The following is a 16,011-nucleotide window of genomic DNA, read 5'->3' as shown; positions in this document are numbered from 1 at the left end:
AGTTCCAGAGCCCAGGTCAACCTGGCAGGTAGACCAGGGCTCCCAGTCAAACATTGGCCTCCATGGCCAAAGGTTTGCTGGGCAGGAAGGCCTGGGCTCCCAACCAGACACAGGAGCTGACAACTCTGCTGTCAACCCTTTCAGGGAGGTAGACTTTGGCTCCCGGCCATACTTGGGCTCAGCTGGGTGTGATCTTGCTGCTGAAACCCCACCCAGTGGGTGTTCCCCTGGCACCCAACTTTGCTCTCCATTCTGGCAGGTGCCCTTCCCTGCTGATGCAACGGTTTGGGGGGGGGGCCACACACCCATGCCCCCCAATCCACCCCTGATTCAGTGGCATTTGTTCTTCACTACGTCTGTTTTGGATTGGATCCTTAAATGCCCAATCCTATCCCCCACCACTTTATTGCATGCAGCTGTGCCAAAGAAGGCTGAGCAGCTAGGGTGAAGGGGCAGATTGGACATCCCACAGAAGGTAAGTAAAAAAAAAAAATCCTTATAAATATCCAGCCTGAGGAAGAGTTCTGGGTAAGTAAAAAGTTTCCACACACTGTGAACCTTGGTTGGCCCTAACAAAAACACTGTGCTACTATCCTGTTTGAGTTCGTTACCTGAACAGGCTAGCCCACTGGATTGGAGCACATTCTGAAACAAATGCTGCTTTAATTTGCTTTAGGCAACAAGGGCCAGTGAGCCTTTTAGTGCTGCAAGTTTTGCATTTTAATTGGTTTATGAAGACAAAGCATATGCCACGACACAGTTAAATGATTAACAGATTCCCACGAATGCCTTTGGCATTGAATATCTATACATTCATTAGCTCAAACAATTCATCTTCTTGATAAAACTAAAATTAGCAATAGAGCAGGTTTACTTTTTATGATTAATAAATGATAAAAATCTAAATTATCCCATCTGAAATGACTGCTTTCTTAGCTATTAATTTTAGATTTATCAGTTTCTATAATCCATGCTATTAAGTTTAAAAATCAATTTTCTCCAAATATTATTTTAATATGCTAAGAAAAGCAACTATATAAAATATGGAAAGTGAAGAAATATCTCAATTAAACAAGAAACATGTATTCATTTTGAGGCCATTTCTAAATCAAGCCATAAAGAGACAGGGCACTTGATATATATATTGCCTTTTTGGCGTAGATACGATCTGTGGACTTGTCTATATGATAAATAATTTTTTTAAAACTTTAGCAATTCACTTGGTTTAAGTAACAAAGCATCTGCAGCAAAAGGACAATTCCTCTTTACTCTCTTCAAATGGACAATTAAACTTGCTTATACTTTACAGGCTTTTATAAAGTGTTTTGCAAAAGCAGGTTAATTTGCAGCGAATCCTCCCCCCCCCCCCCAAAAAAAAAAGAAAAAAAAAAGAAAAAAAGAGAATGAATAATGGAAGACTTGCTTCCACCAAGAATGACTTCCAGGGCTCTGTCCCACTCCCTTGCCTCAAAGGTCCTCAGTGGGAACTGCTGCCTTGCCTAAGTGCAGTACCAGGAGGATAATTAGTAAATCTGCCTGAGTGATCCTGGCATCAAATTGAATACTATTCTATTCCCTAAACTAGTTTTTAATTTTTTTTGTGAGGACTTCTGTAAGCCACTTTCAAGGCCTTCTGGGCATATAGAGAGAGATATACATATTTACATAAACAAAGATGAACAGAAACACAGATGTCCTGAAATTGGGATCATAGTTCTTACGATGGAGACAGTCATCTGAAGAGTCAACTAAAGAGGCTCCAGGTACTTGCAGAGAGCGTCTATCCAGAATCGCAGTGTGGATTCCGAGCCAACAGGTCCACCACTGATATGGTATTCTCCCTTAGACAACTGCAGGAGAAATGCAGGGAACAACGACAGCCACTCTTTATAGCCTTCATAGATCTCACAAAGGCTTTCGACCTGGTCAGCAGAGACGGCCTCTTCAAGATTCTCCCCAAGATTGGATGTCCACCCAGGCTCCTCAGCATCATCAGATCTTTCCACAAGGACATGAAGGGCACTGTTGTCTTCGATGGCTCCACATCAGACCCTTTTGACATCCGAAGCGGAGTGAAGCAGGGCTGTGTTCTTGCACCAACCTTGTTTGGGATTTTCTTCGCTGTCCTGCTGAAGCAGGCCTTTGGAACTGCAACAGAAGGCATCTATCTCCGGACCAGATCAGACAGAAAGCTCTTCAACCTCTCCAGACTGAGAGCAAAGTCCAAAGTCCAGCTGAAATGTCTGCGTGACTTCCTCTTTGCCGACGATGCAGCTGTCACTACCCACTCTGCCAAAGATCTCCAGCAGCTCATGGATCGTTTTAGCAAGGCCTGCCAAGATTTTGGACTGACAATCAGCCTGAAGAAAACACAGGTCATGGTTCAGGATGTGGACTCACCTCCCTGCATTACAATCTCTGAGCATAAACTGGAGGTTGTCCATGACTTTGTGTACCTTGGCTCAACGATCTCCGACACTCATTCTCTCGATACCGAGCTAAACAAGCGCATCGGTAAAGCAGCTACCACGTTTTCCAGACTCACAAAGAGAGTCTGGTCCAACAAGAAGCTGACGGAACATACCAAGATCCAGGTCTACAGAGCTTTCGTCCTGAGTACACTTCTGTACTGCAGCGAGTCATGGACTCTTCGCTCACAACAGGAGAGGAAACTGAGCGCTTTCCACATGCGCTGCCTCCGACGCATCCTCGGCATCACCTGGCAGGACAAAGTTCCAAACAACACAGTCCTGGAACGTGCTGGAATCCCTAGCATGTATTCACTGCTGAAACAGAGACGCCTGCGTTGGCTCGGTCATGTCGTGAGAATGGATGATGGCCGGATCCCAAAGGATCTCCTCTATGGAGAACTCGTGCAAGGAAAGCGCCCTACGGGTAGACCACAGCTGCGATACAAGGACATCTGCAAGAGGGATCTGAAGGCCTTAGGGATGGACCACAACAAGTGGGAAACCCTGGCCTCTGAGCGGCCCGCTTGGAGGCAGGCTGTGCAGCATGGCCTTTCCCAGTTTGAAGAGACACTTTGCCAACAGTCTGAGGCTAAGAGGCAAAGAAGGAAGGCCCATAGCCAGGGAGACAGACCAGGGACAGACTGCACTTGCTCCCGGTGTGGAAGGGATTGTCACTCCCGGATTGGCCTTTTCAGCCACACTAGACGCTGTGCCAGAACCACCTTTCAGAGCGCGATACCATAGTCTTTTGAGACTGAAGGTTGCCAATACAATATATACAATGGAGACAGTCAATAGCTTTTAACAGAATTGTAAAGGGAATATGATAAACTGGCATCACTTCACACTCATCCTTCTTATCTTCAACTAAAAAGGTTTTGAAAGTTGTGGCATTGTTTGAAAAACCTGCAAACCCCCATTTGACCAGAGTTGACAGTGGGATTATATAAATGAGTAGACCAAGGACAACAGTGCCTTCATCATACCACATTCAACTCTCTTGACAAGAATCATTTAATCATCCTCTGAGAAATCCTGTGGTCTGTGCCACTTTTAGATAGGTTATGTGCAAGAAAACGAGGAGCAGGGCTTTTCTTGCTATAGGACTTACAGCCCAAACCAGTGCAAATTCCCATGCAGCACAGGAATTGGCATGACCAGCCAATTGGCACAACCAGTGCTACAATGTATATGGGAATTTTGGCTGCTGGAGGTCTTCTGGAGGTAAGAGGACATTTGTCCCCTTGCCCCATCAGCCACAATGGGGCAACTTGAACCTGAGTGAGCTCAATTGCTGGTGTAAGTCTGTATTGCCCCATGTCAGCAGATCAGGTCCAGGAAGGGGGACAGGATGTTGTGCACACCAGCATCTTGGGCCTGATCTGCCCATTCCCTGTGTTGCTATGCCCATCATAGCATGACATAAACAGGTGGGGATAGGATTGGGTCACGAATGTGGCATCACTGATTAGTTTATTGAAATAGTAGAACTATAATTCCTAAGCTATATTCCTGAGCAGCTCATCTGGCAGTCAACATTATTGTAAGGAATCACCATTGGGGAAGGACCTTGGCTTGGTGGTGATGATTCTGAAGATCCCAGGTTCAGTCTCTGGCACCTCTAGACAATACTCATAGATTCCTGCTTGAAACACTGGAGAAGACAAAAATAGGCAAAAATCTATCTGATGGACCAATTAGATGGACCAATTGGACTCTGCACAATTGTTTATGTTCAGTGCTGACAGCAGTGGGATGTCAGGTTTGCTAGAGTTTTTTGTGAAAAGCACTGCATTAATTTCTACTTACTATATAATTCTTATATGAAATTGAAATGTATCAAGAGGAAGCAACAAATGAACTTTAAAAACAGCTCCAGAAGTTGTGAAAAAGCAGTGGAAGGGTCTCTATAGAAATCTGCTTCGCAAATTTAGTAGGAAGTGGGGAAAGATGAATAGTGCCAAAGAAGGGAGATCTGGATACAGGCTGGACACAGTCTGTCCCATTTCTTGTCTTGCACTAAAACACAGTCCTGGGAAAGCAAGAGAAGCCAAGATAATACTTGCAGACAGAGAAAGGAGAAGTGTGTGGGGCATAACTGAGCAATTAAAATGAAATTGGGCCTGAATGACCTTAACTTTCAACCGCATTTCAACGGGGAACTTCTGCTTAAACAACTCTATGCCCAGGATTCTTGCTAGCACATGATTACAATAGATGCTGCTTGCAAAGAGAGCAATTTATCAAGGTAGAAAGCTAACTTAATAGGGGAGATTATCAAAGAGCAAAGACATAGGAAATTACACAGGCCAACACACATTTGGTTGTCTTTAAAGTTAGCCTTATTCCTAGGTATATTTGGGGTGCTGATTCCAAAAATGACACCAGTTTTGCCCTATCATGTCTAGTTTAAGAGATACAGCATAGCCTTGTTAGTGAATGATTGAAACAGGTTCCTCGTGAACGAGACATGACAGGGCAAAACTGATGCAATTTTTGGAATCAGCAACCCAAATTCATATGAAACCACCATAAATTTAAAAACAAAATACATGGTTTTCAGACCCTCAATTCTGTAGGCCTGTGTTATCAACTCAAAGCATTCCCAGATCCTCTCAGGAGTGGCACTGGACATTGCAAAGAACCACTGACCAAACACTTGTGCATTCAGCTAGCAGAATTTTACTGGAATATCTCAAGGGGATGTTGCATGCGGGGTGGGGGAGTTGGGTACAAACAGACTGTGCAAACAGACTGTAGCCCAAACATGTTCCTTGTGCAAACATCCCTTCCAAAATCACAAAGAGCGGCAAGCTATCAGTCAAATACCCAAGTAATGGTTGGTAGTATCTCCCTTCAATGTCCAAACCCATTTCTAAGTGGAACTCGATTTGGATCTGGTTTGGAATCAGTCTAAAAACCAGATTAACCCATTTTTGCCCAGCCTACAGGCATACACATTTGGTCCCGGCTGTGTTTTTTGCAACATTGAGCAGAAATGGCTTAATATTTTATCTTTTTTTACTTTTCTCATCAACCTGAATTTCATAGGTATCACATAAACAGCCCTGGGGATTCTCAAGTAAACATTTAGGGGCTATTTATCACTGATAAATGTGATAGGAATGGAATAAGTGAAAAGAATAGAGCTTGTACTATGATTAAACATTTTCAGGACTGGCGGACTTGTGTGTATATGTTCATAAGCAGTATATGTTCTGTATTCGGGTCTTAGTGCAAAACATTTAAATAAATAAAATACAACACCCTGATTTGATTTCTCTACTACTTAAACTAAAAACCCACCGCATAAGTCAATATCATAAATAAAAACTGCACCAATGCTTCTGCAACTGGTAATAAATTGAGAATAATTGACCTTGTCCGTTCAAAAGAAGGAATATCTTTAGCTCACAACCGCTACAACTGGTTACAAACGGACTTGAAAGCGCAGAGCAAGAACTGTGCATTTCACAAGGTATTAAATTACTCAAGTTCCCAGAAGCAAAAGCTCTTAATTCTCCTTCTGTTGACCCCAAGGTGTTTACTTTAAAACAAAAAAAGGAGGGGAACAACTCCCCACAGTGTTTACAAAAGAAAGCATATTCATTCTGTTATACTCCTTGCCACTTTACAAGATTGAACTATCTATATTGCTTATTATCAAATGTCCTGTCATCAGTTGCAGAAATTGGTGACACATTCTGCAGCACGAAGTTGTTCCATCTTGGCATGGGAGAATTTGATGCTATGTTAGCTTTGTGTTTTGTTAAACAATTAGTGGAACCTCAAGTTTCAAGCTCAATCGTTCTCACTGTCTGTCCTTATCATTCTTTGCATTCCACCTACATTTTAGGTACATTATAGCAGTCTGCTTCACAGAGATGTTGAGAAGACCAAACAGAATAAAGTTGCCAAACACTTTGTTCATTACAAGTGATTTTTTTTTACAAATAACAAGACAAAAATAAGACTCATCGGTATAAGATTAAAAGTGGCCCTAAACCAATATAGAAGGCACTGGAAATGCGTCAAGGAAACAATATTCACTTTCAGAACTTTATATCCTGGGCACTGCTAGAATCTTTTCCTCTCTGTGTCTCTCTTACCCCTTTTAAACCCTTCTGCCACTAAGTCTGTGCTGGTCTCTGGGAATTGCCAACAGCTGTGAAGCCGATGGTGTCTCTGCTTCCTGACTCACTTGGTGATGATATCATGACCAAGCATCAAATAGGGAAACTGCAGCTTTGAAGAGCCCCACGTAGTTTGGGCAGCTGCAGATGGTCACAAAGCCCTAATAGCTTAATTGTTTTAAAAGTATTATAAATGGTTACGCAGTTCAGATCTTTATTAGCAGAACTAATGAAAAACATTTCCTTGGAAAACGCTGAATTTTGATTTTTTTTAAAACTTTAGTTACTTTGAAGAGATGGACCTTCTATAACAGTGGTTCCCAACCTAGGGGTCATGAATGGAAAATCCTTTCCTCTTAAGGGGATGGAGAACTGGTGGAGCCTATAGATTGGGGTCGTCACATCTGGGTTCTTCCCAACTCCACGGATAACTACAGGGAAGAAGGAAAGGGTTTTAAATAGGGCTTCTTACTCACCCGGTTCATCCAGGTATTCAGCAGTGGTGGGGAGAACCCAGAAGTGACAGGCACCATCGCCTACAGATCCTCCGAAGACTCCCAACCCTGTTTTAAAGGGACAGGAGGTTGGGAACCACTGTCCTATAAGATAAACTATGTTTTGCAAATCCATTTTACGTATATAAAAACTGTTGTTGTCATTGATGATACAACTACAACTAGAAGAAGAGCAAGAACAACAAGAAGAAGGGCCATCTACAAAATAACCCAGTGAAGTACCATCAGGGTGATGGACTCTGTTCCTGAAGTATTTAGTTCATGGAACCAATGCTAATTAAATCAACATGAAAATACATAATCCAGCCAGGGTTAAACACTCACAAATCCCATGAATTTCAGTGAGAATATGATGCAGTCAATCCTCTCATACTGAATTCAGTATGATTTCGAAGAGCTTGACTAGCTCGTGTGCAAAGTTTCTACATTCACTGCTTTCATTCTTTTAAAATGAAAGTGACATTTGTTTTCTTGAGAAAAAAAAACTCATCTTAAACCCCAACTTTATTAGCATAAACTTTTTTTTTCCCCTGCAAACCACACTGCATGTGAGGGAAGAATTTCTTTAGGCTAAATGCTTATTAATTTAAGAATAGAAGTTTTTATAAGCTTTAGAGAAGATTACACAGACCATAGAGCAGGAATTAACAAATGAATTTACACATTACTTCAGCTGAGCAGTTTCTATAACTTCTTTATCAAAATAATATTATTTTACAACTGGATAATTTCACTTATGTACACAGGTATATATGGAGTAACACTGGATTGTGTTGCATTTCTTAGGACCCAATTCTGTTCAACTTTCCAGTGCTGGTGCAGCTGCAATGCAGCCTTAAGGAAAGGGAACAAATGTTCCCCTACTGGGAGGTGGCCTCCGTGAATGCCCTGCTACTGCAGGATGCAGCATATGTCCCATTGGCATAGCTGCACCCGTGCTGGATTTGGCTCTTATAACACAAAAAATAGAGAGAGAACCAGGAGTCAAGTTGGCTTCATTATCTTGCACGTCAGCTGCTTAAATCCCACGGCAGCCAACAGGGAGTCTCATTGTGTGTAGGATCTCAACCAAGATAACATATGTACGTATAATGTAATGTATGTATATGTATCTGTGCACATATAAATATCTAATAAAGGTTTGTTGAGTTGAGCTGAAATTGAATATTGAGGTTCCTCCGATGACACATTTGAGAAATTTCAAGCAGGACAAAAGAATTTTGTTAAAACTAGTGAACTTTCTTGGCCTGCACACCCATAAGCTCAGGGGTCGTATCCTTCCCCCCTACTTATGCAACCATGTTAAAAATGAGTGTGCTGTGGTCAGCAGAACAGGGGTGGATCAGGAGGCTTTGGAAGGGGAAGGAGATTTAAATCCCCTTACCGCTCCATAAGCATCCTGCTCCGCAATGGGTCTCCTCAGGCCCACACCAGCTCTGTAGCTGGCACATATCCAAAACGAGAAAGCGGGCAGGGAGGCTGCAAAATGAGAGAATAGGATCTGAGCGATCTCTGCCTAATCCACCCCCTTCCACAGCCTCCCCACCCCATTCCTCCACTTTCCTCACTTAGTTTTGCCCCCTCGTCACACCTGTTGCTGAAAGGCTGGTATCTCTGAAATAAATGATCACTATATAATCCAGTATATGTCAGTGATGGTTTAAGTTTCTGAAATGCATATTTAATGACTGATATCAGATTCATGTCTGCCCTTCACCAATGACAGTTTTGGGTGTTTCAGAGAAAAAAAGACCAGAGTAAAAGTGATTTGGATAATGGACTGAACCATGACCTAGGAAAAGAATTATAAAATTCCATGATCACAGTGTCTGCAGGAGAAATTGCTGCAGTGACAAGCCACTGCGATTGGGATATTTCTCCTCTCTTGGGACATTTTGGCCTATATTTTCATCCTACTTATGCAAGTGAGTCTTACATTTTGCATCATCTAGAGTAAGGCTGGCATGTCTAGGGATTTTAAAGAGAAACTGACCTTGTGCCTGCAAAGTGGAGAGGAAACTATTTCGATCTGTCTTTCTAGCACCAGAATCCCCAAATATATATATATATATATATATATATATATATATATATATATATATATATATATATATTGTTCACTTTTTTTTTTTTTTTACTTTAAACATTTTGGCCCAATTATTGCTTTCCTAATATAGCACCTTTCTAAACTAAACGGCAACCATTTTAATGTCTGATTGGGTCTCTAAGGTTCAGAACAATATTCAGCAAACTCGCAATGAAACTGAGAAGATAGAAAAGGATTGTCATTCTACATGTAAGTAAAATAATAGAAAATAAGCCACTGAGTATGTATGTTTCCTCATCATAATAATCTCATGGTCCAGATTTATTCAGATGAATGTTAGTTGTTCCCCACTGGTCAGTAATGGCTTCAAAGCCACAGCTTGCTTTCATAGACAGTACAAGCTTCCATGAGATCTTGAATTGCCCGCTTTCTGCAGCTCCCAAAAAAAGAAGCAGGAAGAGAGTTGGACAGGCTGGGCAAACCAACTTCTAGTTAAAATATTGTGTCCCATCTACCCTGTATCCCACTGTGGCCCTAAATGCCTTGATAAAATGCTTTCAAAGAGCTTCATTGTTTCAAAAATCTGTATAACAATCTTGTACAGTAGGTCTATGTTATTTATTGTTACTTTTATTTTTTACATATTTTAAACCGCCCTTCCTTCAAGGAACTCAGGATGGTGTACATAGTTCCTCACCTCCTTTTGTCCTCACAACAACTCTGTGAGGTAGATGAGGATAAGTGAGAGTGACCGGCCCAAGGTCACCCAGGAAGCTCCATGGCTGAGCAGGGATTTGAACCTGGATCTTTCAGGTCTAAGACCAACTCCCAAACCATTACACCATCTCTGCTTGCAGGTTTTGTGTGTGCGAAGGCTGATCCTATGGCTTGCCTATGCCAGCTTGTAAGATTGGGGAAGAGGAGAAATTTAAAAGGACTTCCCAGTTGACATACTTAGCAGTACCATTCACACAGCAAACTCAACAAATATGAAGGACAACAGGTGCTCGCATTCAAACAGTTACAGACCAATTTACCAGAGACCCATCCTAATCCAAATGCATTTTGGAAGCAGTGTCAGGCACTTCCATTTGAATTAGCATCTGTAAGGTCCCATTTATATACTCCCCAAGCAGTGTGGTTTCTGCTTCCCAATGCTACTTCAGTAAGGCTTAAATCCTGTGCTCAGATGAGGTAGCTAGATCCATATGAAACATACCATAATGTGGTGCAGAACAGGTTTGGTTACTTCCAACGCAATCAATCTGTCACATGTTGAGTGGTGGATTTAAATGTTAGCAAGAGTGCCATGTGATAAAGTCACAGGGGCATGGAAGAATGCTCTTCTAAGTAATATAAATCCATTCTAAATTTGAAGTATTCTGTCACACAGTCTCTGAAATATCCAATTGTTATGTGCCCTTAACTTACATACACTAAGACATCAGCTGTATATAAAGGTGATGTAAAATGAAAATTCCAATTATTCACCTTCTGATTATTCAAATATACCAGTTATTAAAATCCTCCAATAGTTTCCCATATAGTACTATATAAATAGAACCTCTGTTCACTGAATCCTTAATCATCTCAAAGTACTGGATGTCCCCCAGGATAATGAAGGTCATACTGCAGTAGTAGAGATTTTAGTTACGGTTCTTTTCTCAATGTGGAGTAACTGGTACACATTGGTACACAGAAGGGCAAACCAACTTTATTTATATATATATATATATATATATATATATATATATATATATATATATATATATATATATATATATATATATATACATACACACACACACACACAACTATATATATATATATATATTATATAGTTATTTTCTATATTTCTATATATATATCTATATATATATCTTTCCTTCTCATGAGGAAGGAAGTCTTTCGTGGCATGCGGTATTCCTTTCTAGCCCTATCCTTTTGAGCAATTTCACATGATAGAAAGAAATCACATTAGCGCTTTATCCAAATGTGTTAACAACGGCATCCCCCAAAACACCGCTTGTGAACTGTGTCAAAAGGAGGAAGAAACTACCATGTGACATATCTCTTGAATATTGTTGACTGTCTAATTAAAATGCAGCAGAGCAGAAAAAAGTGCAGAGATGCTGTGTAGGATGTAATGTAAAGAGCAATCAAAGCCACTCAGTGGTGCTTAGCAAAGGGATTTCATTTATTGGCTTAGGAAATGGAAATATCTAATTCTGCAAATTTGAAACAGGTATTGCAGAGTGTAAACACTATTGCCTTGCTCACCTTAATGAAAACTGCCTTTGCCTTCAGCAGGAAACGCACACATAACTGCTATTAGCCCAGCATAATAAGGTAGACATGTATCATGCATTAAAAGAAGGGGTCACGTCATTAAACGAGGTTAAAACAAACAACAACAAAAGCCTTGTTACAAATTGCTTTGACATTTTGGAAGCAATAGGGTGGCAGGTGTTGTATTCCATTTTTATAATGCAATAAACTTGCATTTGCACAGGGAGGGGGGAAAAGCTTCACACATTTCTTTTGATAGTGCACTGCACACCTGCAGCTTGTTAATGTAAGTACCATTATTAAGGGAAGTGTAAATTTAGAAATGTCTACAGATTTGCAAAACCTTTTTTTCCCCCCCCTGCAATTTGAACTAAACAGATTTGGAATCGCCTAGCCATTCTTTCCAAGACAATGAAAACATAATGATCGCTGATTCCCTGTGAATCTGCTTTCAAAAACTGCTGAGCTGCAAATCAACTTAACGTATTTCATCTATACTTAGCCGACAAAGTTTAGAGATCCCTGGCAGTTAAGACACAATAAGGCACTTTCAAGCATTCACAGACACCTTTGTATCACTGACCTGCCAGCTAGGTTCCCGTCGCAGCCCTTTTATCCAGTCTTCTTCCAAGTCCTTATTCTCCCTCGTGCGTGTTTCATCCATAGCAGATGTGGCTTGCACAATCTCGATTGGCCACTGGCTGTTAGACTCTCTTTGTAAGCCTTTTAACCACCACAGCAGCAAGTACAGTTCAGAAGCAGACTGTCATGAGGAAAATGTCATGCCACAAGACGGGGGGGTTTTGACATGAAGAGCTTGCTTTTAGGGGAAGCCGAATTACAAAAAAAGTGTGATTGCATTCTAACATGTGCTGACAGGTCCAGTAAGCAGAGCTATAGCTGGAGAGTTCACGACAGCTTAGGTAATGAAAAAGGCTTTCGTGGCAAAGGAGCAAGTAGAGACCTAATTAGATGTGGAAAGAGAACGTGATCCTCACCAAGTAATTTCAACACACTGTCCCTGTCCCAAATTCTTAACATGTGATATAAAACAGAATTTGAAATAGGGGAGGAAAAGGAAAGAAGGATGGTAAATAAATACAGATTCTGTAAATTACTATGGAATTGGTAAAGAGAATACTTATTTTTCACAGATGACTCCTAAAACAAATGTTTCTATATTGTTCAGCATTCAGTAAACCAGTTAATCAATGGCATATATGAAACAAGTTCCCAACATTCTGTCATACTCTAGAGAAGTAATTTTCAACCAGTGTGTCTTGGCACACTGGTGTGCCGCGAATGGTCGATCTGCAGGTTTGCTTCAGAAATTTGGGGGTGAGTCAGTTATTAGAAGGCTCATTGGGGGATGTGAGCCCCCTACCACTGGCAGTGTGGTGTGCCTTGTCAATTGTCAAAAATGGATGGTGCCCCTTGACAATCGTAGCACCTTATCAATGTGCCATGACATGGAAAAGGTTGAAAATCACTGTGTTGAAACAGAACACAAGCTAGGTCTATGCAGAGAGGAGCATATCACATTCTCGTAAACTAGAGTGGCAGGGGAAAAGTTTGACCTGGACTTCAGCAGTGATCCTGAGAACACCCCTTTAATTTTTCCCACATACGTAAGCAAATGGTTGCCATTTGGTTGTTGGGAAGAGGGAAGCACTACCATTGGGTACACTGTTATGGTATGGGCAAAACCTGCCCTCCACCCTTGATGCCCAGCAATCACTGACAGTGAGCCCTCAGAAGGGTAAAAATAAAGACAACGGAGCTTTAAATTGCATTTTTTAATTCTTTCAATATCCAGTTTTATTAAGCGTTCTTTACATATATGGTGGTTTAAAATGATATCAGAATGTAAATAAATCAACTATTTCACTTGCCTTGATGGAGACCAAACCACCCTAACAAGGATTATACAGAAGTGCTCTTCACACCCCAGGGCGACTGAAGGGTGGTCTCAGCAATACTACTCCCTGCACCTATCCCACCCAGCAGAAAGGCAACAAGCCTATACTCTAACACAGGGGTCTCCAAAGCCCAGCCCGGGCACCAGATGCGGCCCGCAGCAAGCCTCTTTCCAGCCCGTGTCCAACCTCTTGTCCCCTGAAGGCCTCTGGCCCACTCAGCTGAACATGACCAGAACTGTGCTCTGATAGTGTCTAGAGGGTGTTCTGAGGGCCAGAGAGGTTGAATGAATTCATTCATTCATTCACTCATCCAAGTTCCATCCCCAATTTATTTATTTAAATTTTATATTTAAATTTTTTCTCTGGCCCTCCACACCACGCCAGATATTTGATGCGGCCCTCTGGCCAAAAAGTTTGGAGACCCCTCCTCTAACAAATGAGAGCTGATAGAAGTGAACTATCGCTGATTAAAATGCAGTTCATCCCCCTTTTGCACAGCAGGCAGGTTTGAACTGTGCTTAATTGATGACTGCCAGGATGGACATTGTAAAGCAGCAATTTTCAACCCTTTTCATCTCATGGCACAATTGCAAGGTGCTAAAATGGTCAAGGCACACCATCAGTTTCTCGAGAATTGCCAAGGCACACTTCACTGCTGGTGGGGGAGGGGGGCTTACATCCTCCAATGGACCTACTAAGAAATGACCCTCCCCCAAACTCCAGCGGCACACCTGTGGATCATTCGAGGCATTCTGGTTGAAAGTCAATGTTGTAAAGCAGGGGTGTCCAAACATTTTGGCAGGAGGACCACATCATCTCTCTGACACTGTGTCAGGGGCCAGGAAAGAAAGAATTAATTTACAATTTAATATTTGAATAAATTTACATAAATGAATATATTAGAGATGGCACTTAAATGAATGAATGAAGGTCTTGGAATAGCTCAAGGCCTATAAAAGGCCTTGCACAAAGCAAGGCCAGCCTTTCCTTCACTACCACTGCCGCATCACAGATATGAATCAGCAAGTAGTGGAGGGAGCCCTCGTCCCACAGCTCAGATGAGAGGTTGAACAGTTGTCCTCATGCTGAGAGCGGTTGGTTCGGGCCAGCACGGGCTCCAGCAAGTCTCTGGAGGGCCAGAGGCTCATTGGAGACTGGGGGCTCCCTGAGGGCCTGATTGGGGGCCTCTGAGGGCCACAAGTGGCCCCCGGGCCGGGGTTTGGACACCCCTGTTGTAAAGTATGAAGGTAAACATGTGGTAAACACGCACCAAGTTGAGGCGGGTAATCATGGTGCCATATCAAGATTTAAAGAATGATTCAAAGATTTCCTGATCTTGGCTATATTAAAAACAAAATGAGGGGGGAGTCTTTAAAGAACACTTATTGTGTACACTTTTTAATCCTTATAATAACTCTAACAAAGCAATTAATAGAAGACAGTTACCATCACCAAACAAAGGAATTTGTTTTTAGGGATAGGAACTCAAGTCAATTGACTCGCGTCCAAGTTGCTAAATCACGTTTGCATGACTCATGCATAACTCGAGTCACACATCTCTATGACTTGAGACTGAACTCGAGTTTTGGGCCACTGACTTGGAAATCAGTCCCCAAGTATGCAGACGAATCTGTCTGTGTCTCGGTGTGCGCTTGCTTATTTTTTTGTGATTTCCACCTTGTGTGAAAGACCTCCTGTGGTGATCCGGAAGCTGGCATTGACTGGTACAAGCAGCAGGGTAGGTTCATTCCAGCTATGATACAGGGACTAAGGGGATGAGGGGAGGAGGAAGGGTTAAGGTTTTTGTTTTGAATAACTGAATCAAGCACAAGGCAGGGGTGGGGGGGGGGAAATGCAGGTCCAGTCAGCTCAGGGGGGATGAAGGCAAGAGCAACCTCTCTTGTCCATCTCCAAAGGAACAGACAATCTATTAACTGAAGGATGGATTACCTAATCTTTTTTCTCTGGACAAGGGAAGGGAAGGGGGTTGGTTGGCCCTAGAAATAAAGCGGATTTCAGAAACCCAGGGAGGGGAAGAAGGAGTTGGAGGGAGCGGGGGGAGGCGGTCCCAAACCTGAAAGTAAGCAAGCGGTGATGTCACACACAACCTGTAACTTGTCATTGCAACTCACTTCTGTGTTTGGAGTGATGGGTATTGGTTGGGGGGGCACCGGGTGCATTTTTGTGTTGCTGCACCTCACACACAGCCCACCAGCACCTCTGCTTTTACTGAGGAGCTGTGCCTGACATGTGCATCAAAAAGATTCATGAATCAAGTCAAAATGAGTCAGTAAAGGGCTCTGGACAAATCCCAATGACCGCCATGTTATGATTCACGTACGAGTCGAGTCAAAGGGGACGGAGACTCAGGTCTTGACTCAAGTCGGGGAAAGTACCTCTGGCACATCCCTGTTTGTTTCTAACTATCTGTCCATCTGTAGAAACCAATTAGTTTACCAGGGGCATAGGTGCTCCTTAAGAATAATCTCTCTTACTCTGAGATTCTCCAAAATGGTGTCCCTGACTCCCAGCAGGCAGACACCACAGAACCCTGTATATTTGCACAGATGTGTCTCCCTTTCACATTTTACAGTATTCCTGCACTCCACTATATTCTACACTCCGGTAGACATTTAC

General features: G+C 42.1%; 1 protein-coding gene across 2 annotated transcripts in view; it reads right to left on the bottom strand.

Annotated features, from left to right (window-relative positions):
- PPARGC1A (PPARG coactivator 1 alpha) overlaps nt 1–16,011 on the bottom strand; it is a 402,579-nt gene that overhangs the window by 295,878 nt on the left and 90,690 nt on the right. The window contains exon 1 of one of the 2 annotated variants that reach the window (XM_066631896.1): nt 12,039–12,129. The exons of the other annotated variant lie outside the window; for it this stretch is intronic. Within the exon in view, the coding sequence (XP_066487993.1) occupies nt 12,039–12,119 (81 nt within the window). The 5' untranslated portion in view covers nt 12,120–12,129. Of the gene's footprint in view, nt 1–12,038; nt 12,130–16,011 lie in introns of those variants that run through there. 2 annotated transcript variants of the gene reach the window in all.

The sequence above is a fragment of the Tiliqua scincoides genome, chromosome 6 (genome assembly GCF_035046505.1).
Source record: "Tiliqua scincoides isolate rTilSci1 chromosome 6, rTilSci1.hap2, whole genome shotgun sequence".
Taxonomy (NCBI): domain Eukaryota; kingdom Metazoa; phylum Chordata; class Lepidosauria; order Squamata; family Scincidae; genus Tiliqua; species Tiliqua scincoides.
The sequence above is the reverse complement of the archived record's forward strand: the minus strand, read 5'-3'. Positions and strand labels throughout refer to the sequence as shown.